General features: G+C 42.6%; 1 protein-coding gene and 1 pseudogene across 2 annotated transcripts; one reads left to right on the top strand and one right to left on the bottom strand.

Moving 5' to 3' along the window:
- The first annotated feature begins 1,489 nt into the window (after positions 1–1,489).
- On the top strand, positions 1,490–26,130 carry SLC36A3 (solute carrier family 36 member 3). 2 transcript variants are annotated; one of them, XM_059173455.1, is made up of 10 exons: positions 1,490–2,080; positions 5,375–5,465; positions 7,878–7,966; positions 10,608–10,703; positions 15,650–15,734; positions 16,758–16,976; positions 19,235–19,333; positions 19,717–19,883; positions 22,322–22,491; positions 25,585–26,130. In XM_059173455.1, exons 1-10 carry the CDS (start codon positions 1,941–1,943, stop codon positions 25,851–25,853), a joined length of 1,425 nt encoding a protein of 474 aa, XP_059029438.1. In that variant the 5' UTR covers positions 1,490–1,940; the 3' UTR covers positions 25,854–26,130. The 2 variants fall into 2 exon arrangements, with proteins under 2 accessions (XP_059029438.1, XP_059029439.1); XM_059173456.1 differs by having other exon boundaries at positions 1,491–1,651; positions 25,585–26,129.
- On the bottom strand, positions 11,107–12,426 carry LOC131831341 (rab9 effector protein with kelch motifs-like; annotated as a pseudogene).
- Positions 26,131–26,783: the final 653 nt, after the last annotated feature.

Here is a 26,783-nt window from a genome sequence, read left to right as displayed (position 1 = left end):
GGCTAAATGCATTGTGGGAGAGGAAACTCTTTCCAAATGGAGAAAAATAACCTTTGGGGTATCAGAGGAAGGAGAGATCTCAATGGACATTCAGAGGGAGAAAGAGGCTCTTGGAGCAGATTTTGCAGCAGTACTGAGTTTTGACATGGGCAGTGTGTGGCTCCCATAATCTTCCCAAGGAGCACATCTGGACCATCCCAAATGAACAGGCAGGCCAAGTACAGTGTACCCCGGCTTGCTCAGCAAAGGCATCTTTAAGATGAGGCTTGTATGCGCCAATGCTATCCTTCCTTTCATGTGAAAATTTTTAACGTCATCTTGATCCTTCCCTCTCTTCTATACCTCACCTCAGGTCTGTCCATCAGCACGTCCTCTTAAAGGTACCCAGATATCTCCCACTGCTGGTAAGCACCTGGCTCATCGCAGTCCTTTCCTATTTATCTCCCAACATTGGCCCTTGCCCACCTTCAATCTGCTCCCAGCCTAATGGCCCTAAGAGATCCTGTTAAAATGCAAGTCATGTCACTTCTCTTCTCAACCTCTCCAAGATACCTCATCTCATTGTAAAAATTAAAGGCATTATAGTGGCGTACAAGATCCTACTTATCCCCTTCCATCCCTCTTCTATTACCTCTACGTACATTAACTGCATCTCTAGTGTAACCACATAATTTATCATCCAAACCAGGACACTTTTGATAATGAAGAGAGGCATATTGGTAATTATGCCAGGGCAATAAACACATACCAGAAGAATGCTGGGCAAACCAGACATATATCCACTCTACTCATCTCCCCTCTTCTTTGTGTGTGCTGAGCCAGCCACGTGGGCCTTATTACCATTCCCCAAATGCCCAGACCCTCTTCTGCCTCAGGACCTTTGCACTTACTCTTCCCTCTGCTTTAAGTTTCTTACCCAAGACATAAATGAGACATGTCCCTCATCCCATTCAGCCCTTTACTCAGATGTCACTTTCTCAGTGAGGATCTCTCTGACCACCCCATCTAGGATTGCAACCCTCTCTATCCCAGTCAGCACTCCGCATTCCCCTTTATTCCTTTATTTTTCTCTATAGTACTGACTACCAACTAATATAACATGACATATTTGTTTGCTGTCTCCTCAGTAGACTGCAGTTCCATGAGCGTAGAGATTGTAATAAATTTCTACCCTAATGTATTCCCAGGAGGGAGAACAGTGCCTAGTATATCTTAGGTGCTCAATAGATATTTGTTGAATGAATTATTTTTTAAAGTTTTTAAAAGTTTAAATTATTTTTTTAAAAGTACTCCCTTCCAAGTAGGTATATGTTCCAGAACATATGCCCTTCCTGTACAGGAATTCTGAGCAGGCAGCACTTGAACTGGGCCTTAAAAGACACTCTTCATTCCCACCCAGGGAAGGTGGTGGCTGGATCAGTCTCGGTTGGGCCACACCTGCATCCTGGGATTCTGTAGCACTTTATTGGCCAGGCAGACCTCATTGTGAGGTAGCTCTGGCTTCCTCCTCGCAGAGGTAGACAAGCGCTGAACCTGGCCCCCCATCCAGGCACCAGGACCTGCAGTCCAATGGTGACTTCCTCCTCCCAGTCACACTCTTCTCTTTGCCCTATAGCACTTAGGGCTGTCCTGGGAGGGACTGGAAGCCCAAGTGAGTCCTGGCGTGTGGCCGACCAAATGGTGAGGGGTCCTGAGGGTCACGATGAGATGAGACTCCAAAGTCCCCCAAAAGCCAAGTGAGGCATAGTCAACATCAACTTCCCCTGCCACCAGCGCTTAACTGATTCGCACATTTGGGCTTCAGTCAGGGTCAGACACCCTCGGGAAACAGGAACCAGCATCTTGGGGCTGCAGCCTTGGTTTCTCTGGAGAAAAATCCATGGGAAGCTGGTTCAAGGCTATTACAGGCCTTCAACCTGTTCTGCCACCCCCCAACCGCCATGTTGAAGACGTCACTGCTTGGAAAGGACTTCAACAGTGCGCCCAGCAACTTGGATGACGGGTCCAAGTCACTCTTAGAGAGTAGGAGCGGTGTTGCTTCGCAGAATGTCTATCCTGCTGAGGAAGCCAATGGATTATCGTAAGTGGCCGCACTGCCCTTCCAGACCTGAGGCCAAGTGCTGCTGCCTTCACAGTGCTGGGCCACCTCTGCCTACTTCTCTCTTCCTAACACCCTTAGTCTCACTGAACAGGAGATGCATGAAGGAAATAAGAAATCCAAATCCAAGAAGGTTCATCTGTGTGGCTCTCTGTACTATTACAGAGACCCCAAATAGAGTAGGCAACCCAACATGAGCTTGATTCTAGGAACAGTTTTCATCACAGGCTGGCTGCGTGTTCTTCCGCAGTTTCAGACTGCTTTCCTCTCTTTCTGCATCTGCTTTATTCATTCCTATTATTCTCCTTCCCTCCCTCCCTTCCTGCAAACCCACCCAGGAAACAAAAGGTAATCTCCTAGCCCCATGTCCCTACTTCTACTGCTACAAACACAGACACATGGAACTTTTTCTTAGAACTTTACTGCCAGTTAGACTATTATCCAGTAATCAGATCTGATAATAACCCTGGGCATAACAAGATTGTATATGACAATACCCAAGGTGGATAAGGATGTCAGGAAATGCCCTCACTCATGTTCTTCTAGGAAGAATTAAACGGGTATATTTCCAAATGGCAATGCTGTAATGTACATCAAATCTTAACCCCTATTTATTTTTTTTTAAGATTTTATTTATTTGTCAGAGAGAGAGAAAGAGCATGAGAGTTCACAAGCAGGCAGAGTGGTAGGCAGAGGTGGATAGAGAAGCAGGCTCCCTGCCAAGCAAGGAGCCCAATGGGGGACTCGATTCCAGGACCCTGGGATCATGACCTGAGCCAAAGGCAGCGGTTTAACTGACTGAGCCACCCAGGCATCCCTTAACACCTGCTTATATAAAACATACAAATACCAACTTGACATATGCATCCTTTGAAAGTACACACCTACATACACACACACAGAGTAGGAAGCAGTGGCTGCTTTGGAGTGAGAGAATGCAGAGACCGAGAGGCAGAATGATGTATACTTACTAATAAGGTTTTCTGGTTCTTGTTTTTGTTCTGCCTTTTGAATTTATATCCATGTTACTTAGGTATTTTTTAAGTACAAATATAAATAAATACATCCTTTGATCAATAAACACCACTTCTAGGAATTTTTCCTAATGAGATAACAACAGGTATGCATAATTTTATTGAAGTACTGTCTATAATATTGAAGACTTAGAAACAGTAACACATTTAAATAAAGTATGGTACACACATACAGTAGAATGCAATATGGCCTTTACAAGTGATGAAGGAAATCTGTGGAAAATGTGTAGGACATACCATTCATAAAGAAAATTAATTTAGGATACAGTATTATAATGGTTCTGCATGTATAAAAGTGTGTGCCTTTAAAAACAAACAAACACCCAGAGAAGTGCTAGTCAAAATGCTAACAGTGCTTACGTCCAGTTAGTGGAATTTTGGTATTTCGTTTTACAATAGTAATGTATCATTTCTCAAAGAAAAATAAAGTGTTTTTTTTTAAAACCCCAACATGGATTTTACTCTCCAAGGCTCTGATCTATAATGCTGTTAGCTAGGGCATCCAGTTTCTCCAAAGCTAATTTCACCTTTTTCAAGAGATCTGATTCCACTTGGACAAGATGCTGCTTGTAGGCAAGAAGTAAGAAACGGAAGGACAGAAGGCACGAAGCGGGGAGAAGAACACATGCCTTAAAGAAGTTACTACTAAGAAGCTGACAAAACATAAAAAGTAGTGTTTTGGTTTTTTTTTTACATATTTTCCAATGATTGCAGTTATCAAGAAATGCAAGTCATAAATGTCCTCTTGGCAGTGAAGCAACAACAGGTGCCCACCCCCACCCTCAGGTGAATAGACCAAATTAATGAAGATGCAGAAAGTCAGGGGGGCCCCAAGGGCCTACCCTGTTCTCTCAGCCCCAACCCTTTTCCCAGGTTGGTACTGAATTATAAAATTGGACCCAGCCCTAACTCCCTAACTGTTGGGACAAAGACCTGGAGATCTAAACACCGTCTCTAAGGGACTCACTCTGTGACCGAGGCAGTCTGCCTCTAGAAAGTTCTAAGACTGCACAAGGAGTTCCCTCCAATGGCCTCCTCAAGGTCCCTTTTATTCCAGGAGGAGGGGACACCTCTACCTGCTTAAACCAGACCTTGCTTGCCTTTATCCCAGCTCTGCTTCCCCTTCAAGTGAGTCCTTTTAGCAGGTGAGCACCATAAGGTCAGACCTCATGATGATGCTGAAGATGAAGAGAGGATGGTGATGATGGTGATGGCGGTGGTGATGATGCCTCACTTCTCAGATGTGCTTCATGGTTCCAGGATTCCTATTATCATTACCTCTTTGGATTTTTACCACTCCCTGGAAGTAAGGGCAAGAATTATCCTATCTCTCTCTCTCTCTCTCTCTCTCTCTCTCTTTTTTCCTTTGTCATGAAATCTTTTTGTTTGTTTGTTTATTTATTTTTATTATTTCTTTCTCTTTTTTGGCAGAAGAAGAAGCAGAAAATGTAAGCAGCTAAGGGTCTTTCCAAAGTAGTGACCAAATTTCAGAGGTTAATGGCAGAACTAGAACTCAGAACTCAGTGCTCCTTACCTCTGAGTTCATTGCTCTTGAATGAACTTTTCATTTCAGTTCCTTCTTGATTCTCTTCTCGGGATCTTGTCCCCCCTTCCCCCTTCCCAATGGACATGTGGTACCTGGGCAGGAACTGCTAGCGCAGACGTGGAGGGTGTTTAGAACCCTAGTACCCAGCCCCCTGTCAGGCACGTAGTAAGCATTCTGTATGCGTGATAACAATTATTATTAAATTGTATCCAATGCAGAGCATGGAATATTTCAGGGAATGTTGGTTGAATAACTGGATGGAGTGAACTAGAACCAGTAAATATTCCATATGTTGTGAGAAGTTATGTTCTTTCTAGTGAGTGAAATTAATACATGACCCGGCATCAAAATTTCTCTAGAAATTGAGAAAATTACTATTAGGTTTTTTCATTGATCATCTAAATGTAAAGCAGCTAATAGGTCTCAATAAATATTATGTGAGTGAATAAGTTGTGAAAAAAATCATTGGATGAATGCAATTGTGAATTATTTCATTAGAGCCTATTGTGTGTTAAATATTTGTCGGGTCACCTAAACTAGCACCAGCCCTGGATCAGCTGTTACAGGGGCCACTTCATCTGGTTTTTGTCCCTCTTCCCAATAGAGGGTTCTGGAGATGCTGAAAGGAACCTGAGCTTTGGGTCACCTTTCCCATATACTAACATAACCTCTTGTCTCCCTACTGTTCCCCTACAGGATCATGCAAACGTTGATCCATTTATTGAAATGCAACATTGGCACAGGGCTCCTGGGGCTTCCCTTGGCCATGAAAAATGCCGGCTTATTGGTAAGAAGAACCTGTGTAATAGAAACTAGCTTTACCCATTTGGGGAGAAGGGGCAGTGGACCCCTAAGGCCTCTGTGCTATCAGTGGCCAATTTGGGGGTGCCCTCTGCAATAGGAAATGTGCCTCTTGGCATCAATCCACCAGAGTCAGCCTGGAACCAAATGGAGTGCTCCCAGAGGGGAGCTCCTAGAGGCTATTACTATCCCTCGCCCAGTTTTATTGAGATATAAATAGCATATAGTACCATATATGCTTAAGGTGTACCACATAATGTCTTGGTATACATGTATTGCAAAATGATTACCACAGTAGGTTTGGTTAACATATATATGTATGTGTGTATATAAATTTTATATACATATATACTTTGCAACTTTTAGGCATACCATACAGCAGTGTTAACTATGGTCAACATGTTGCACCAGTTTATCTCATAACTGGATGGCCCCCTTCCTCCAACTCCCACACCCACCACTATTCTTAAAGACCCCCCACACTCATATACTGGCACTCAATCTGCTTCATCACAGCCCTCCCACTCCCTGGAACTGTAACCAGCCCATTTCATTCATTTACCTTAGCAGCCTGGTCCCTGCAGGCATGTGAGCACTGCCTCTTGGTTCAAACCCTAAGGCTGACTGTGAGAAAGTGGCCTAGAAGAGGAGGATAGCGAAGGCCTCACCTGTCCCCTGACACCCCATGTCATCCCACCTCTATCTCTTGCCTTCTACTGTTTTTTCTCCCTCATTTCTGTCTTTTGAAATCTGTCTCCTCTGTGAAACTTTACTGTTTCCTACTAAAATTAATGCCACATTCCCCTTGTGTTTTTCTAGAACTTATATCTACCACACCCAGAATTCTTACAAAGATGAGATAATATTTTAGGATACCTACCTTCCTTGCTTACCTGTAAGCCCTGAGGGCAGGAACTCTCTAATGCATTCTTACACCTCCTCACAATACCTGCTGTAGAGACAGGACATCCAATTCATGCCTGTTGAACTGAATTGATGCAAAATATGTGATTTCCATTTAGATGATGCTTATTTCTCCTCCTCTTCAGGCTTGGTAAGGGGCCCACATGTCAAAATGAAGGCATATTAAAACTCCGGCTGCTTCTGACGTGACTTGCAGTCTGAGGCAGTTCCAACCCACAGATGAGACTCTCCCCCTTGGGAATCCTCGGGGTTCTAGAACCTCTGAAGAGTATTATTACCACATGGCCTCCAGCCAAACTCTCTTTGCCTGTGTGGTATTTGAAGATAGCTCTCTTACCCTCTGACTTTTGCTTCCTAAGGACCATTCGATATTTTCTCTGCCCTCCATTTCCCACCAGAACTTCTGATCATGGTTCATTTGAGAAGTACATACTGAGCACCTACTATGTGCGTCCTTAGGCTCTGCAAATGGAGACGTAAACAGGATCAAAGGAAGTATCTCTTATTTGGAGGCTGTGTTCTAGTGAAATCTAGTGGTGCTCTCGATCTCTCATTTGTTACTTTGTGATAATGTTCCATCAGGTCACATCTCTAAAGGCATGACGAGTGACTAGCACAGAGGAAGTCAGGGAGTCTCTCTTTCCTCTATGACCCTCTGATCATATCTGAGAGATTAGGATTAATAATGAGTTCTGGTTTTTTAATCTCATCACACAAAAATGGAAACTATGTGAGAATAAGATAGTTTTATTAGCTTGACTGCAGTAAATATTTCACTATGTTTATGTATGTCAAATTGTCATGTTGTACACCTTAAATATATAGTCTTTAAAAAGTAATAGGGTTAATGACAAATTAGACATACTAGAGCAATGATACTCAACTGGGGACAATTTTGCACACACACATCCTAAGACATTTACAGTGTCTAGAGACATTCTCAGCTGTCACAACTCATGGGGAGAGGGAGTGCCGCTAATGCTTGAATAGAGACCAAGGAATAAGCCGAACATCCTGCAATGCACAAGAGGGCCTCCACAACATAGTATCATCTGGTCCAAAATATTGCTAATGTCCCCATTGGTAACTCTACACTAGAAGAAGAAAGCCAAGTCCTAAGAGAAACCTCAGTCCTCCAGTATCTTGTAGGAGGTGAGGGCTAGGGTGCGAAGAAGGAACGAGGGATCTAGAAGACAGAACCCAAGGCAAATGAGGAAAGGCAGGGGTTGTCTGTGGAGGTGGTAGCTAGTCATGAGAAGTGCCCTAGCAGAGACTGGGCAGCTACTTTGCAGTGATGCTAAAAAGGGCATTCGGACTAGACTGCCTACGGGCACAAGGACATTCAGGCAAGGACCTCCATCCCAGAGGCAGCTTTATCATGAGAGGGACACCCTAGCACCCAGACTAGGAGAGGACCAGTTATGGGAATGATCAATGTATGGCTCACTGTCCCCACCCCTCTTTCCCCACCTAGGTGGGTCCTATCAGCCTGCTGGCCATCGGGATCCTCACCGTGCACTGCATGGTCATCCTGTTGAACTGTGCCCATCACCTTGGTCAGAGGTGAGAATCCTGCTTCTCTCTCCCCCCAGTGCCAGGCCCCGTCTGTGTTGAGTTTCCTTTGGCCACTGACCCACTTAATGAGCCTCTTCCCCAGCCATGCACCTACTGCTCTAGATTCTATAGAAGTGCTGGAGACGGGGATGCGATCACAACGGGAAACTCCTCTGTCCCGGCCCCATTCTGCTAACCTGCTGGATGACTTTGTCAAGTTCCCGCACCATCTGACTCTAAATATCTGTAGCTGGAAAGATCAAAGGTGATAGAAGATGCAGGCATGCTCTAGAAACTACCATGCGTATGCCTGATACTTGGGATGTCCTTCTTTCTCCCTTACTCTCCACACCCACCCTCCCCCCAACTCCAAGACACATACCTCGGAAGGGCAGTTTGGGCCAGGGAAACCCGTTCTGGGACAATTCAGTCAAAGCAGAAACCGTAGTTGAAATGAATAATTCACAATGGCTCTGGTCATTGATAAAGCATACATTCAAATACTCAGTGTTTCCATATTTGAAACTCCTGACACAAAAGAAATTCCTGAAAGAGAAGACAAATGCAACGAAGGTGAACAAGGCTGAGAGTTGCATATTTACAAACCAGCATTCATGTGTGATTAGTAATTCCTTACAGCCAACTGCCTGCTGGCTTTCTGTGTACAACCCTTATCTTCTCCCGAGCCACACAAATCCAGAGGGGTCCTTGCTGATATGCAGAAACTCCCCATAGGTCAAAGTAGAGAGAGTAACAGAAACTCCTCCTAAAGCCAAATTATCAAACCCAAACAGGTGTGTCCAGAGTACTCATCAGTCACACCTAACTTGTAGGGCACTTTCCAGCTCACAAAAACACTGTAAGAGCATTTATTCATTCAACAATTAAATTGACGGCGCAATTACATGTGCGAGGTACATGGTCAGAGCTTTAGAAGCCTTCTTTTATTTACTCCTTACAGTAAACTTTTACAGCAGGCACTATTATTGTCCCCATCTTACACAAGAGGAAACTGAGAACTAGGTGAACTGAACGTCTTACTCAGGGTCACACAGCTAGGAAGTGGCAGAGCTGGTATTCAAAGGCCTGTGGGACCCACTCCAACAATTCTGCACATCTCTTGCTGGGACAATAATATCACCTTGTAGGTTTCTGATGCCTAAGCTATGATAAGCCTTTTCCTGGTTTTTAAGAAGATTTTATTTATTTGAGAGAGACAATGAGACCATAAACTTGGGTGGGGAGACTGCAGAGGGAGAAGCAGACTCCCCGCTGAGCAGGGAGCCTGATGCGGGGCTCCATCCCAGGAACCCGAGATCATGACCTGAGCTGAAGGCAATTCTTAACTGCCTGAGCCACCCAGGTACCCCCTGATTTTTTTTTATGAGTTGTTTTTTCTTTTTCTTTTTTTTCTAATACAGAGTTTACAGACTGATGGTCTAAGAGCTTCACAATTTTTGTTTTGTTTTGCTTTAGTCTATGTTTAAAAACCCAGAGATTTCACATTAGGAAAAAAACAAACTTCACCTTCTCCTTGCCGGTTAGATAAGCTGACAGCTCTGGGGTCTCATTCCTCATTGTTCAGGGGGAACCGAGTCCCAGTCAATCCCTCTTAGAATAGGATGTGTACCAGGGGCTTGCTACAGTCTCTACTCTTCCCTCTTCTGTGGTACACCAGCCCCTTTCCCCCTATCATTGATACCTCATGCCTCGCAGTTTTTGAATTTGTAACCCTCAGACTAATAAATATACCATTCCTATGCAATGTGATGACCTCATTTCTATGGGAGTGCCCAGCGTAATGAACAATAATAAAAATGGAAGGACTATGCCATATTTCCAGCAGCATCTCCACATTCATCAGTCACCAACTTCTCCCCCAAACCCAGATGGTGTGGTCCAGAAGTCTAAAGAGACTTGTTCAAGGCCTCTCAGCCATCTGAAGGGGGATGTGTTGGGATTTCAACCCAAGACCCAAGTCTGGGTCTCCCTCCCATTCCCAGCTACGTCCCTCAGTTAGCAGTTGGGATCCATCCCTTGGCCCCCTGCTGCAGCTCCCCCTGCTCACAGACGGTTCTTCAGTGGGGTTTTCCCTGCCCTTAGGAAGGGCCATCTAGGGCAGAGGGACAAGACAGACAGCAACTTAGGTGTCACATCCACAGGGGTGCTTGGCAGAAGCCTGCACCCATGTTTGCATGGGACCTAGTCTGAGGCAAGTATCTCAAATGTTCCAACACCCTCAGCAGTGGGAGGGAGGGAATACAGTCCGGAAAAGACTATCACTGGCTCGGTCATACCCAAACCCCCTTTTCTACTTCCTACTTCCTCTTGAAAAGTTTGCACACCTTTCATGACCCCTCTTCCCTGGTTTGTAGACTTAAGTCAAGACAAAGCTACTGTTTCCTTAAAAATCTTCTTTCACTTAAATATTATTGTTTAAGAAGACAACTACAAAAAAGAAAAAAAAAAAAAGAGCAGTCTCCTGAAAGTTGTAAATGTATTTTATAAAGTATCTTGTTAATACCATTGCTAGAAAATTTCCAGAATATTCCATGCTAACACACAAATATATAATAATTACTCACTTTGGGAGTAAAGTATACTCTTAACAAAAATGCTTTAAGTTGTACATTGCTTGCCCTTTCCCTAGATTGCAGAAGACTTTCGTGAACTATGGAGAGGCCATGATGTACAGCCTGGAAACCTGCCCAAACGCCTGGCTGAGGACCCACTCCGTGTGGGGAAGGTAGTACTCATAAATGTTGTAGCAGTAGTGGTGGGAGTAGTAAGAACAATAATAATCCTCACCTGGTCTTCCCTTATTCCTAGTTAGAGGGTTAAATGAATACATTGTTGTTACAAGCCATCCAACAAGACATTGCTCCATTCCCAACCCCTCTTCTTCCTATAAGTAACAACTGATACCTAGTTAGTAAATATTCTTCTAGACTTTATCTCTACAGGTACATGAATATACGTGTGTGAGTGGAAATACAAGTGTCATTTAGCATTTTCTTGTATACTAAGTAGAATTTTGTTTTTGAAATTTGCTTTTTCATCTAATAATATATCTCTAATTTCTTTCCATGCTGGGACATAAAGATCTACCTGGTTATTTTTTTTGTCATTTAATAGAAATATTGGATTTATTAGTCAACTATAATCACAATATAATCACTATAGATTTCCCCTTCTGTATTCATCCCACCAAATGCAAAACAGGAATGTGTCAGTCTGAATTTCTTCATGTGAGTCAGCATCTTGGGTCACTCCTTTGTCAGTGGAAGTCCCTTTCTCAGTATCACAGTTCAGAGTGACAAATTTGAATCTTCTTTCTCAGAAGTACACATCACTGGCCATGGAATGACACACATAGAATGATCTGAACGTCCAGGTGGTAGAAAATTTTCAGATTTTTAAAAAAGATTTTATTTATTTATTTGACAGGGAGAGCATTCACAAGTAGGTAGAGAGGCAGGCAGAGAGTGGGGGAAGCGGGCTCCCTGCCCAGCAGAGAGCCCGATGTGGGGCCAGATCCCAGGATCCCAAGATCATGACCTGAGCCGAAGGCAGAGGCTTAACCCACTGAGCCACCCAGGTGCCCCGAAAATTTTCATATTTAAGCAAAGTCCATCCAATGCTGCTTTTCTATATAATACTGGTACATTGTGTCCAGTGTTGCTGCATGGGAGAGCCATCCCTACAAAGATACAGGTGTTTCCCCACAATCTCAGTTGATTGCACAGCACAGCCTATGGGAGGTGCCCCAGTGGGACTCAACCTCTGCCACTTCATGTCACTTTAATCAGTGCAATGGACATTATCATAGAATTTGTCCCCTACCAAGCCTCATGGATGAAGAGCTTTGTCTCTTGCTGCCACCATCACATGAGGGTGGAGGTTTTCCAAGTGTCTGTCTGTGACCAGGTTAGAGTGTCTGTGTCAAACACATGCAGCTTCACACCCAGATGGGCTGGGCACCTCTCTTTCCACCTGCAAAGACATACAACTGGTTTTCAATGGCTGCATGATGTGTGGAATGTTCTTGGGGTCGGTGGGGGACTGCTTAACTCTGGCATGGTCTCAAAGTCCTAGTTCCACGATTCGGAACTTGTAGGCAATTTCAGTTTCCTGACCTCCAAACACCCAGATGCTATGAGGTACACAAGAGGAAATGGAGCTGGCAGGCTTGTAATGGGGCAAGAGGCCCTCCAGGGTGGCTAAATCCCACTGGTATGTTCCCGGACCTGTACTGTGCACAGCAGAGAAGCTCTTGCTTGGATCTGCTCCCCCAACAATGAAGATCTTCCTCTCTTGGTATCACCAACTGTGGGTAAATATGAGCAGCTGTGGCCAACTCCAGCACAGGAGCTGTCTTGGGGCACGGGGGTGGTGCGAGGTATAGTCAAGGTCTACCATGTTGCTTTCCTGGGCATGTCTCCAGGCTCCAAGACTGGCAGCAGCTTCATGGTGTCCTGTGGCAGCTTAGGATGGTCTTGGGCTTACGTGATTATTTTTTAAGGCTCAAAATGTTCCTCAGTGGAGACATGTGCCATAGTTGCATTTAAGTCTTCCCCTAATAGTGAACATTCAGGCTGCTCCCTTGTTGATAAAAAGTGCCTGTTACACAAGATGACTTTCTGTGTCTTAGCATCTCTGATTATCTCCTTCACTTTATAGATAGGCAGGGAGGGTCTTTAATGTCCTGGAAATATGAGACAACCAAGGCTCATAAGGAAAAAAATACCAGGTCCATGAACAGATACAGATAATGGTTACACTGAAATTCGACCCAAACTTAAAATTCCAGCCTTTCCCAGCAGAGTCCTTCAGGAGGTAGTGAGCAGTATTGTGGCTGCCAAGATCCCTTCTGCAGCTCCTCTCTTGCGACTCTCAGTAGGTCATTGCTCTCTTGATCAGGAGACATTCTGATTATCAGACAGGTGAGGTCATGGGGCAATAATGAATGAATGACTCACAAACACTCATCCTCTCTCCCCAAGGTTTATGTTTCAGATAACCCCTAATCAGAACTTTTGGGTAGGAAGGGTCCTTAGATACCACCATATCCATGCCTATTCAATGGCGAAATATAGAGCCCTGATAGGGCAATAAAGCTACCCAACATCACACAGGAATTTAGTGGCAGAGCAAGAACTAGAAGCCTGAACTTCTAGTTCCCTCCCATTACATTGTACCATTTCTCGAGAGGCCCAGTAACTGAGAAAGAGTTAGGAACATATTTTAAACAATGATTTGTAATTCTTAGTGTGCTAAAGGATATGTGGGAGCATGAGGTAGGCAATAATCATCAATGGGTGCTTAGGCCATAAGATGAAAAGTTATTGGGAGACTTTATATAGGAGGAAAACACTGACACCACCCAACTCCAGGTATTAATCATAGCATCTCATGTCTAGACATGGGATAACCAGACACAATGTGTCTTATAATGGAATACAGTAGGGAGTACAGAGTATCACCCTGGAAATATTCTTGCCACAGAAATGAATAAAGAACCTCAATCTAGTCAAGCTGCTAGATCTAATACCAGTTTAAAGGAAACATGGGGTATGGAGAAATGCATTAACTGACATTATGAAGAAGTCATCAACCAAATCTAGGAAGTGGGACATACTACAAGATAAATTATCTAGTATATTCAACCCCCCTAAATGGTTAAAAATTGCAAAGAGGGAAAAAAAAAAAAGCAGAGCAAGGGGAATGCAACAGTTCTAAAAACTTAAGAGATGTAGTAGTAATAACAAAATGCAATGTATAGACTTGTTTAGAAACCAGCAGTAAAATAGATATTTTTAAGACAATTAGAGAAATCTGAATATGGACTGTTATTAAATGATATGAAGAAATTATTACTAATTTTGGAGGGATGATAATGGCATTTTAGAGATCTATATATAGTAAGTCCTTATCCATTAAAGTTATGTATGGAATTATTTACAGATGAATTGCCTTAAATTCTCTAATCTGCTACAAATACTCCAACAAACAAGCATGTGTGTCATAGGGGTAAAGGGAGAGATAGAAGAGGACTGGCAAAAAGTTAATAACTGTTGAAGCTGGGATTGGCAGGTGAGGAGTAATGGATTATTGTCATTCCTTTTGTATATGTTTAAAACTTTCCATCATAAAGAGAGAAAACATCTCTATTCTGGTCTCACATGATACTGAGCTTCTGATTTCAAAGGCTGATACAAGAGTCAGGAATCTGGTTTTTTGGGTTTTTTTGTTTTTTTTTTTTTTGCATAAACCTCAGGTAATTCTGATGCAAGTGGTACTGTACCCCAACTTTGAAAACCACTGCTCTAAGGCTATACTACCCTGAACACATCCAGTTTCATCTAAACTGATCATATTTTTGTTCCTTTAAACAATAAATGCATCTTCAATTTTGGGACAATTGAAGAATACAAAAGAATAATGACAAGAATGGACTATAATATACTAAATCTTAAAAATTGTGAGTTTTTTTGTGTGATACCCCAAAAGAGGAAGAATATATCTTTCTTAAATACCAACTGATAAATTCAGAAAAAAATGCCAGATAGAATGAGAAAACCATCACTCTGTCACCGATGAAATAATTGATTCAGACAAGGATCACCAATGAATGTCAAAACCCTTGGTTGGAGAGGAACAAGATATTCATCCATCTCAAAGCTTTACTTGCAGATTTTAACGAGATTAAATGTGCATTTGCAATGGACTCATCTGACAGTCATCATCACAGAGGAGCCACAGGACAGCATGGGCCTCCCAATATGATGGGAAAAGTACCAAATATCACATGCGGTATGCTTGCCAAATATACTTACCTGAGTCTAATCATGAGGAAGCAATCTTCCAAGTCTATAGTGTGGGACATTCTACAAGACAATTGTCCTGAATTCGTCCCCCAAAAGCCAATGTCATGGAAAATCAAAGAATGTGGATGTTCACAGGGCTGGTCTACATGGATAAAGACTAGAGATATAGCCACAAGCAATATAGAAACCTCAATTAGATCCTGAATCCAAAAAATAAATAATAGCTTAAGAGATATTTTGGAGACAATTGGGTTATTTAAAATATGGACTATATATTTGAGGACGTTGAGGTTGATTTTCTGAATCATAGTCTCCAGAGGAATATGCTGAGGGAGTTAACAGTTGAACTATTATGATATCTGCAGTAGTTCCAAAAAAGAATGCCTGTGTGGGGGGATGAATATGTACATTCATATACAAATCCATACTTACATAATGCAGTTAGGGCCAAAAGTTAACAATTGGTATATTTAGTTCAAGGACATATTGATGTTAGTTATACCAGTCTTTCAATTGTTTCTGTGGGCTTGAAAAAAATTTTTTTTTCAAGATTTTATTTATTTATTTGACAGACAGAGATCACAAGTAGGCAGAGAGAGAGGAGGAAGCCGGCTCACTGAGGAGCGGAGATCCCAATATGGGATTCTATCCCCAGGACCCTGGGATCATGACCTGAGCCGAAAGCAGATGCTTTAACCCACTGAGCCACCCAGGAGCCCAGCTTGAAAATTTTTAACGTAAAAAAAATGTAGCAGAGTATTAAAAATAATAACAACAGAAACAATCACTTCAAAAAAAAAAAACAAATACATTTTAAAAAGTAATTTGTTTTCTCCCTCTATCTGTCTCTTCTTTTCCTCTTCAGGTACACTGTCAGCTTCTTATTAATCACCACCCAACTGGGATTCTGCAGCGTCTATTTTATGTTTATGGCAGACAACTTGCAACAGGTGAAAAGGATCTTCTGGGCAGAGTGGGAGAAAAGCAGACAACCCACTGCTACGGCTGCATTAGCAAAAGTATAGTGTTCAGATAGAGGGGGGAAATGGTTTCATTTGTCATTCCTCATCAGTCTACATGGGGGCCCTTTCGGTCCTGTCACTTGTTAAGAGGATTATTGAGAAGTCAAAGCAACATCTGAGTAGCCAGGATGGAAAAGAGGCTTGCTATAAGGTCCAATAAGAAATCATTGAGAATTTTTAGCCTGAAAAGTGTTGCTGGAATTCACTGTAGGTATCTCAGGGTTGTCACATAGAAAATGACTGATTAAATATGAGACAAATAAGCTGCGGTCCTGGTCCTCATTGCTTTACCAAGAGGCATTATGAATGCGTTCTTTCTTGGCTTCATGGATTGAGGAAGCATAATTGGTTTTGTGCATTCAAACAGCCAGAACTGTGGCAAGTATTGTAGATGAAATATTCAAGCAGATGGATTTTGTTCAGAGCTTTCTAGTTTTTAGGACTAGCTAAAGTTAGAGAAGATTTTCTTCTGTAATCAACTTCCATTCTCTGAGTATATGAAAGGAAACCACTTGACAGGAAAGAAGAGGTTCGGTTAGATGACAAAAGGAGATTTTACGATTCTAAGGGTTTCTTATTGTCACAGTCATGGGCATCATGGGCACCACAGTTGGGGTTACCAGATTTTGGGAAAAAATATATATGTGTGTGTGTGTATACACACAACACACACACACACACACACACACATATACATATATGCATATGTATATACAAGTGTGTGTGTGTATATATACACACACATATATACGTGCAACACCCAGTTAAATTGGTATTTCAATAAACAGCAGGTTTGGTTTTGTTTTTTTACTGTGAATATGTCTTATGGAATATTCAGAACATACTGACTAAAAAGTTACTTGTTAATTATCTGAAATAGAAACTTAAATGGGCCTTTTGTATTTAATCTGACACTTCTAACTACACGGCCCCTCCTTATGAATACATCAGATCGTAGAAGAAGTCCACATGACCTCCAGCAACTGCCAACCCAGGAAGACCCTGGTGCCGACGCCCATCCTGAACATTCGCTTCTACATGCTGACAATCCTGCCCTTCCTGGTCCTGCTGGTGTTTATCCAGAACCTCAGGTTGCTGTCCATCTTCTCGATGCTGGCCAACATCACCACCCTGGGGAGCATGGCTCTGATCTTTGAGTATATCATACAGGTCTGTGCCTAAAATCGACGGCAGAAGGGGTTCTGAGACACCTGGGGAAGGTTAGTATCATTATGGGAGGGTGAAGGTGAGGAAGGTGACCTGCTCTGAGCTAAAGTGACATCTGTGAACACTTCGGCCCCACAAGCTGTAAGAGATAGTTGACATCATCATTGTCGTCATCACGCTGGATAACAGTGAGTCATTTGACAATTAGTTATCGAATACCTTCTGTGATCCAGGCATGGTGCAAGGCAGTGGGTGAAACTGATGGCATATCTGCTCTCGTGGAGGTCACATTCATTTGGGGAGATAAACCTCAACTAAGAACCAACAAAAGTTGTAACAGTAGTAGGTTGACAAGGGATACATGCATGATAAAGAAATTTTATTTACTTGATGTCAAGTTCTTAACATATATTAACTCATTGAATCTTTTCGGTGGTACTATTTTACATGTTTTATATTTTGTGAGTACTCAGCTTAGAGACAAGGAAACTGATACACAGAAAGTAATTTTTTCACTAATTTCTATCAGTTTGCTTCCCAAGCCCATGCTTTGCTATTATCATAGGCCCTGAAATTCTACTATTATAGCTTCATTTCTTTGACTCTGAAAATCTTTGGGGGCCATATTAGTTTCCTACTGCTCCTGTAACAAATTATCAAAAATCTGGCCTTTTAAAACAACACAAATTTATCTTACAGTTCTGGAAATCTCACTGGGATAAAATCAAGGTGTCAGCAGGGCTGGGTTTCTTTTTGGAAGCTTATGGGGAGAATCTGTTTTCTTGCCTGCTCCAGCTTCTAGAGGCTACCCACATGTCGTGGCTTATGGCTGCCTTCCATCTCCAAAGTCAGCAATGCAAAGCTAAGTGTGTCCCACACCACCATCTCTCTAGTTCTCTTTTCTGATCCCCTTTTCCACTTTTAAAGACCGCTGTTATTACACTGGGCCCACCCAGATGACCCAAGATAATCTCCTTCTTTTAAGGTCAGCTAATTAGAAACCTGAATTCAGTCTGAAAATTTAATTCTCCCTTGCTAAGTAATATAACACATTCAAAGATTCCAGGGACTAGGACAAGGACATCTTTGGGAAAGAGCCATTATTCTGCCACAGGAGTCTATTAAAATAATCATTCTCTCTGCATGCATGTTGCTGCTATAGTAGAAGTGATGAGAAAGAGGCACTGGAGAGTGGGAAGACAGTAGAACTGAATTCTCATCCAAGCTACGCCAGTATCTTGCAGAATAGCCTTGGGCAACTCCCTTCTCCCTGGGTCCCACTTTGCCTACATGTAAAGATGTGGTAAATACATGAAAAGCACTCCTGAAGAAGGAATGAAATTCTGATCTGCACTGCAACATGAATGAACCTTAAAGGCATTATGCTCAGTGAGATAAGCCAGCCACAAAAGGACAGGGATTATATGATTCCACTTTATGAGGTACCTAGCATTCTTAAATTCATAGAAACAATGTAGAATAGAGATGACCAGGAACTGGGTAATAAACAGTTATTATTTCATGCATACAAAGTTTCAATTTGGGAGGATGAAAAATTTCTGGAGATGGGTGGTGGTGTACATCAGTGAGAATGGACTCGGTGCCACTGAATTATACACTTAAATGTTTAAAATATTAAATTTTATGCTATGTATAATTTACCACAATAAAAACAAAGAGCTTTTTAAAAAATATTTATTTGTTTGTTTGAGACACACAGAGAGGGAAAGAAACCATGAGTGCAGGGAGGGACAGAGGGTGAGGGAGAGAATCTCAAACAGACTCCCCACTGAGTGTGGACCCCCCAACATGGGGCTCAATTTTAGGACCCTGAGATCATGACCTGAGCTGAAATCAAGAGTTGGATGCTTAGGCACCTGGGTGGCTAAGCTAGCTGAGTACCTGCCTTCAGTTCAGGTCATGGTCCCAGGGTCCTGGGATGGAGCCCTGCACCATGATGGCTCCCTGCTTGGTGGGAAGCCTGCTTCTCCCTCTCCTTCTGCTACTTCCCATGCTCAAGCTTTCTCTGTCAAATAAATAAATAAAATCTTTTTTTTTAAAGTTTGAATGCTTAACTGACTGAGCCACCCAGGTGCCCCCAAGAGCTTTTTAAAGAGAAGAGGTGTGACTCAGCTCTAGCGACCTCACAGGTGTTCATGACACTCGTGAGGGCAGGTGTGGCCCAATTTTCTACCAGGCAAAGTTCAAGGATGACTCTAATACCATGGCAAAACAAATGCTCTTCTTCTCCTTCTTCTCAGGAGATTCCGGATCCCAGCAGCCTCCCCTTGATGGCAAGCTGGAAGACCTTCTTACTGTTCTTTGGTACAGCCATCTTCACCTTTGAAGGCGTCGGTATGGTAAGATGGATGTGGGGTTTGCATAAAGGGTCCACGGTGCTCTCCGGGGAAGCCAGTTGTTCCAGATGTCTTAAAATAGTAACAAGAAGTGCAGGATATGATCTTTTCCTGGTGGAAGGGAAAATCAGGAACCCATCGTGGTCACCAACTCCTCCATGCACCACACTAAGCCTTGAAGACTGAGTGCAAATGTACTCATTAGTCCAGCCAGAGTAGGGCACTCCTGGCAATAGAGAATGGAAGAAAATAAAAAAAAGAGTGTAGCCATTCCTGACCCTGGGCCACCCAGAGAAGGATGTCTGTACCCGCAGATGAAGCCTGCTCCTTCACGAGGGGCCACGCTTCTGACTACCTCTTCTTTCTCAATCTTCTTTAACCTTTAGGTTCTGCCTCTCAAAAATCAGATGAAGCATCCACAACAGTTTTCTTTTGTTCTGTACTTGGGGATGTCCCTTATCATCATCCTCTACATCTGCCTGGGGACACTGGGCTACATGAAGTTTGGGTCCAACACCCAAGCCAGCATCACCCTCAACTTGCCCAATTGCTGGTATGTCCCTGCCTGCCTGTGCTGACGAGGGTAATAGAGTCATGGGATCTGAGTCTTAGCAACAGAATGTGACATTCCTTTGGGTTGTCACTAGCACCATACATTAACTGCCAATATTGGTGAGAGGATAACATGTGGGTTTGATAATATAGGTATTGTGCATTATCTGGTTAAGCTCTCATAACAGCCCTATGAGTTAGCATGATTTTCATCAAGTCCAGTTACTAGACGAGGAAGTTGCTATTTGGAAAGTCTGTATAGAACTCTCCCAGCTCACCTCGTTTGTGAGAAGCTGAAACTTGACACTGAACCTGTCTGATTCTATGGTTCAAAGACCCTAAAACAGAATGATCTGGGAGTGTTTGGGAAATACAAACAGCAACAACAAAAAGTGTAACTCCAGAATAATGATCGAGGGTCTCGCAGATGGACCACTACTCAGGCCCCCAGTTCCAGAAATGGACCTGGACTGCCATTGTTATGCCCCAGCTGGAATTTAGTTTGGAGTTCTTACATTTGACTATTCATTCATTTACTCACCCACTTGTTCATCCAGGTAACGTTTTTGGGGCTGGCACACAGCATTCATCAAGTGTTAGCTATTATCATTATTCTGACAGTATAGAGTGAGTGCTTTGCAACTCAGCAGTCAGTAGAACCAAGTGTTGAAGGGCACAGGTTCTAAAACTAAGTAAAGGGATTTGCATCCTGGTCCTTATGTGACCTTGGACAAGCTACCTAATTTTACAGACCTCATTTCCTTCATCAGTAAAATGGTGATAACCCTAATGCCTATGTGTATTGGCTCGGTTATTCTCTAGTAACAAACAACTCCAAAATTTCACTGGCTGAATACACACAAATGCTTAATTCTATGCTCATGCTACATGTCCATTATGGAGAGGCTGGGGCTTGGCTCTTGTACCATCCCCACTCAAGGACACAGAATGAGGAGACAGCCACTCCCTCAAATGTCAAATCAAAACATTACGGAGAGGGCAGTGAATCATGCCCTTCACCACGAAGCTGCCAAAGGAAAAGAAAAATGCCCGGTACACAGTAAGTATTCGTCAAGTATTAGCTCCTGTCCTTGTTATGTTCAGAGTCGAGTAGAGTGGTAGGGTCTTCAACTCCCACAAGGCCACAGCTATAAAATGTGAAAAATACCACCAGCCCCGCACACCTCATTGTGTTGTGGTAATGACTGGGTGGGGTAATAATGTGGAATTTCCTTGAAGTCTTAGCTTACTTTATGCAAGTAAGATATCATTGTAATATGCTCCTCCCACTCTGGGCCATTCAGGCTGCCTTTGGCTACCTTGGGCAGGGCACATTCCTTGTGGCAGGGTCTCAGCTGGAAAACGTGGGCATCAGCTACCATGAGAACTTCACATCGGCTCTGAACCTGGCTGGCGACCAGATTCCCCAGAGGAGCCGTAGACAAGTACCCCTTCCAAATAAGAAAAAGGCCAACAACCCAAGGAAAAAATGGGCGTGAATCCACAGTTCACAGTCAAATCTTTTAAATGGCATTTTATATATTTGAAAAAAATATTTTGTTTCCCTCATAATTACAGAAATGCCTGAAAAAAAACAGAATGACATAGACCAACACACATTCACACATTGTGTTTTGACAAAGATGCCGGGAAGCAAGCTTTCCAAAAAGCTAGGATAACGAAGGGGAAATATGTCAGTAGCTATCCTAAGTTCAAATCACATGTACTTTCAGCCAGCATTTTTACCTCTCAGGGTGTATGCTAATGTGCATAGATAACTATGTAGCAGGATATGTTTTGCAGCATTGTTTACTAGCAAAAGACTGGGAATAATCTAAATATCCTTTAACTGGGACTGGTCAAAAAAATTATAGTGTATCTATGCAATTGGAATATTAAGCATCTATTACAAAGAAGAGCCAAATCTATGTGTACTGATAAACAATCTCCAAGAAATATTTAATGAACAGAAATGGAGCTCAGCTGTGTGTAGAGGATGCTATGGTATGTGTGTAGGTGTACCTATATTCAGTATAAGGTTTTTTATACACTGATTATTTTTGAAACGGCTACAGGAAAATTCTTAGAGGAGTTGCTTGTGGAAAGAATGGGAATCAAGGGTGGGAGGGAAGCTTCTCACTCTATGACTTTTGAACTAGGAATTTTACTCTATATAAATAGAGCTTTTCAAGAAAGTAAAAGAATAAAAGGCACAGGTGCCTGAGACTGTACAGGTCTAATGAGTCAGAATATCCAGGAATGTCACTTTTAATGAGCTTCCTGGGTGGCTCTGATGGCAGGTCAAGCCTGAGCCAGTTCTGTAACTCAGTGATAGGTACTCAGTGATAGGTGTACCAGTACACCAGAGCAATGAGTGAGTCCTGAGTGACCCTGCCCAGGAGCCAAATCAAATTTTACGTCCTATCCGTCTGTCTGCAGGCTGTACCAGTCGGTCAAGCTGATGTACTCCATCGGCATCTTCTTCACCTACGCCCTCCAGTTCCATGTCCCAGCCGAAATCATCATCCCCTTCGTCATCTCCCAGGTCTCAGAGAGCTGGACACTGTTAATAGACCTGTCTGTCCGCACAGCCTTGGTCTGTCTGACCTGTGAGTAGGATAAAAGGGCATTCTTTCTCCAAAGCTATGGCTGCTAGTCACACTGGCATCTACCCCAATATCTCTGGCTCTGCCACTTACTTTCTTTGGACCTTGGTCAAGATAACTTCACCTTCCTGAACCTCAACTTTCCATCTGAAAAATGGGCTTACACATGGAATGTATCCTTTGGCAGGTTTGTGGGAGAAAGAAGTACCATTCATTCAATCATACTCTTATGTGCCTCCCAGATGCCAGGTGCCACACTGACATTGCCTTAAACTCATGACAGCCTAGCATCATAATATTACCAACTGGAGGAATAGTGGCCCAGAGAGTTTAGGTAACACACTCAAATCATAGAGCTGCTAAGTGACAGAGCTGGGAACTGAGCATTGGTTATATAGCACTTAAGTCTGTTTTCCATCGTGCGCCATATTGCCCTCTATTATAAATTAAGATCAAGTCCCTATCATAAAGTAGCCTTCAACTGTAGGAGAAAACAAGGGATGATTTGTCAAAGTCTTGGCCATCATTTTTTGGGGTGCAACCTTTTCTCCTCTCCTCCTCCCATATTCCTTCCTTAATGCTTCCTTCATTCATTGATTCACTCATTCGTTCTACATTAGGCACTGTTGTAGATGTGAACAGGGCTGGAGAATTTTTCCTCTGAAGTTTGTCCAGGGAAAGAACATCAGAAAAGGTGCCCCATGAGGAAAGAGGGAAAGAACTAGGGACGTTTTGCCTGGGGAAGTGAAGGCTTGGGAAACTTTTCTATCTGTCCTCAAACACCTATGATATATATGCAAGAGAGAGAAAATTTAGCCCTAAAGAATCCAGGAGTCGGAGATTAAAGTTGAAGAAATGAAGTTTTAGTTCAAGGTCAGGAGAAACTGTGTAATTGTTGGAGCCTTCCAGCAGAAGAATATGCTACCAGATGCTATGCACCACATAAATGGATTTCTGGAAGCAGAAACAACACACCTGCTGGTTTAAGGTACTACAGAGTTTCTGGTCTGTAACAGGACACTAGGGACCTGCAGCTCTATTGTTTTGAGATCATTTCTAATAGGAAGGGTCTAGCTTGAAGAGAAAACCTGTACACAGGTTCAGGCCACTTGAGATCAGGGAAGACAGTGCTACACAGAGCTGACTGTCTAATGACAGGCCCCGTTTCTGTTACATGCCAGATGACCACTTCCTCCTCCTTTATTCAGCAGTCAATTCCATGATCTTTCATTCATTCAGCAGTCATATGTTGAGCACCTACTATATGCCTGGCATTGTGCTAGGCACTGGGGATACAATAATGAATAATAAAGAAGACATGTTGGGTAAGAAATATATGCAAGGAAATAATTACAACACATTGTGATGAATGTTAAGATGGCACGTAATGAGGTACCATACAATTGTTAAGATAAGAGGATACTCTGAGAGCACATTAGAAGGTCCTGTACTTTAGCCAAGGCCAGATCAGGGAGTTCTCTCCAGAGGAGTGATATTTCAGTTAAGACCTAAAAGATAGGGACACCTGGGTTGCTCAGTTGGTTGAGCATCTGCCTTTAGTTCAGGTCATGACCCCAGAGTTCTGGGATGGAGCCCCACATTGGGCTCTCTGGTCAGCAGTGAGTCTGTTTCTCTCTCTCCTCCTGCCCCTCTGCCTGCTTGTGTTCCCTCTGGCTTTCTTTCTCTCTCTCAAATAAATAAAGTTTTGTTTTTTTTTTTAAAAGACCTAAGAGATAAGTAGAAGATAGATGGAGAAGTGAAGAATGAACCACATTAGGAAGGAGGCTGTGCACAGAACTGAGGCAAGTACTTACATACAGCCTCTTAGAAGAACTAAAAGTAGCGGGGAGTGATAAGACATGAAGCCAGAGCACCTGACAAGGCCCAAGTTGTCAGAGACCTTGTGCTAAGGAGATCGACGTGGGGAGCCATAGAAGGTCTGTGAGCAGTAGGTTGGTATCACCAGATAGGATCTTTCTAGAGAACTCATCCAGACTGCCTTATATTATAGCTTTCCATTAAAATATTTTCTCTGCCCTGTCAGTGTGAGGTGTCCTGGAGAAGAGATAGATTTTCTCTGTGCCTCCTCCAGTAAGCAATTCATTAAATATCTGAGAAGGGAAAGCTGTGGACCTGACCATCCCATCAGAGGGGTGACGAATTCTCAACTGCAAGAGTTGATGTGTCTCTCTCATTCTCTGAGTAGATGTGTTGCAGCAATTTCAGAAACAGGTGAGGTTTTCTTTAAATCCAGCAGGCTAGTTTGAGTGTTTTTGTGGACAGTTTTTCCCTAATTTGTTCATAGGAAAATCATACAGTTGTGCAAAGTGAAATCATATATGTGGTATAGTTATTCACTCATACATTATTGAAATTGGAATCCCCTAGAAAATCCATGATGTCTGTTCATCATCTGCAGGAAAGATGGAGATTTAAGACCATGGTGTTTTAGATGAGATGGGGAGGGAGCAACTTATTGCTATCTTCATGTATTATGTTCTTTTTAGTTACCAGAATCATTCTAGGAGTAGGAAAACAAGTCATTCAGATTCTGACAACCAAGCCATCTCCCATTTTTAAGTCATTCTTGCTTCTAGATAGTGGCTGTGCTTTGTAGAGTAGTACAAATTCACAGTAGATTCAGTGTCTGAGTAAGAGCATCTATGATGTACAAGTTCTTTCATATGCAAGGGATGCAGCATAGACAAGTGGAAGGGGCTTAGACACATTTCAATGGAGTCTCATCTCAAAGCATTTGTGACCTTGACCACATTCCATGTCCTTGGAGCTCTAGATTCCCCCATCTCTTGAATGAGAAGGAGATAATAGATGCATGGTAGAGGAGCCCTTCCTCTTTTATGTTTTAGGTAAAACATAAAAGAAAAGGAAAAGCATCTATATTGGTCTTTAAAACAGCAGGGGGAATCCAAAACCACAGTGTCTGACCTACTGCTCTCATCTGCAAGGGATCCCTTGCCTACATTTCCAAAATGGTCTGGCATCCATGGGATTATAAGGCTCCAAAGAAGTGTTTGGTTTCTGAACTTCCCTCTTGCAGGAACAATCAGGGATTCTAAGTTTCTTCTCTCTCTGCAGGTGTCTCGGCCATTCTCATCCCCCGCCTGGACCTGGTCATCTCTTTTGTGGGCTCTGTGAGCAGCAGTGCCCTGGCCCTCATCATCCCACCTCTCCTGGAGCTCATCACCTTTTATGCTGAAGACATGAGCTGTGCCACCATTGCAAAGGATGTCATGATCGGCATCCTGGGCCTTTTGGGGTGTGTATTTGGAACATACCAAGCCCTCTATGAGTTGATCCAACCCATCAGCCAGTCCATAACCAATTCCACAGGTGTCTATGCATAATCATCTATTTTTATTCTAATGGCTCTCCTTTTCCTCCCATCCCCAACTTGACTTTCATTGTGGATGTTATATACATTCATCAAACCCCAACATCTCTATATTAATTAGCGGCTTCTTTATCTTTCCATGAGAAATGTACATGAAACAAGTCAGTACTCCTACCTCTAAGACTATGCCTTTTTTGGTTTTGGATTTCTTTGGAGGTCTTTTGTCCCTATGAACCAAAACCACATTCAACCATTTGTACCATCAGCCTCATGTACTGGGAAGAGGGATGCCATTCGCCCATGATATCCCTGGAAACAGACCAAGCATGAATGTAAATGCAAAAGCAATTTTTTTTTCTAGAGAGAAAAAAAAACAATTTTTTCCTAAATTTGCTTCCCTTAAAGCATAAGGTTTAGAGAAGTATATGCTGGGGAAGTAAGGTTTTCTATTTGAATATTCTTCTAAGTGGAAGAGTCACAGACAGAACAAAAACAGAACTTATCAGTAATTTTATCCAACCATTTGGCTCTGCCACTAATTTCCCAAGGGATCTTGGGCAAGTTCCTCCCTCTCTCTGTCTCAGTTTTCCCATCTATGAAATGATAGACTGGATGAATTGGTTGTTAAGGGTTCATCTAGATACAACATTCTGAAAGTGAAAAAAATAATTTATCTTTCAAACCACCTGTGTGAAAATCAAAGTGTTTGCCATCTAGCAAGCCATATTATTGCCCTGGAGATATGGGCCTACCAGAAATAAGGTAAGGAATACAAACATAATTCTTAGCAATCTGTTGTAGTGGTGACTTCCCTACCTAGAAGACATTACCTCTTTCTCTCTCTCTCTTTCTTTTTTCTCTCATATCCCAAGGCCACTTAGAACTATTTAGGCTGAAGAGGCTGTGCAATTTGTGCGAGAGAAGGATTTCATCATGTGCAAGG

The sequence above is a fragment of the Mustela lutreola genome, chromosome 5 (assembly GCF_030435805.1).
Source record: "Mustela lutreola isolate mMusLut2 chromosome 5, mMusLut2.pri, whole genome shotgun sequence".
NCBI lineage: Eukaryota > Metazoa > Chordata > Mammalia > Carnivora > Mustelidae > Mustela > Mustela lutreola.
The sequence above is the reverse complement of the archived record's forward strand: the minus strand, read 5'-3'. Positions and strand labels throughout refer to the sequence as shown.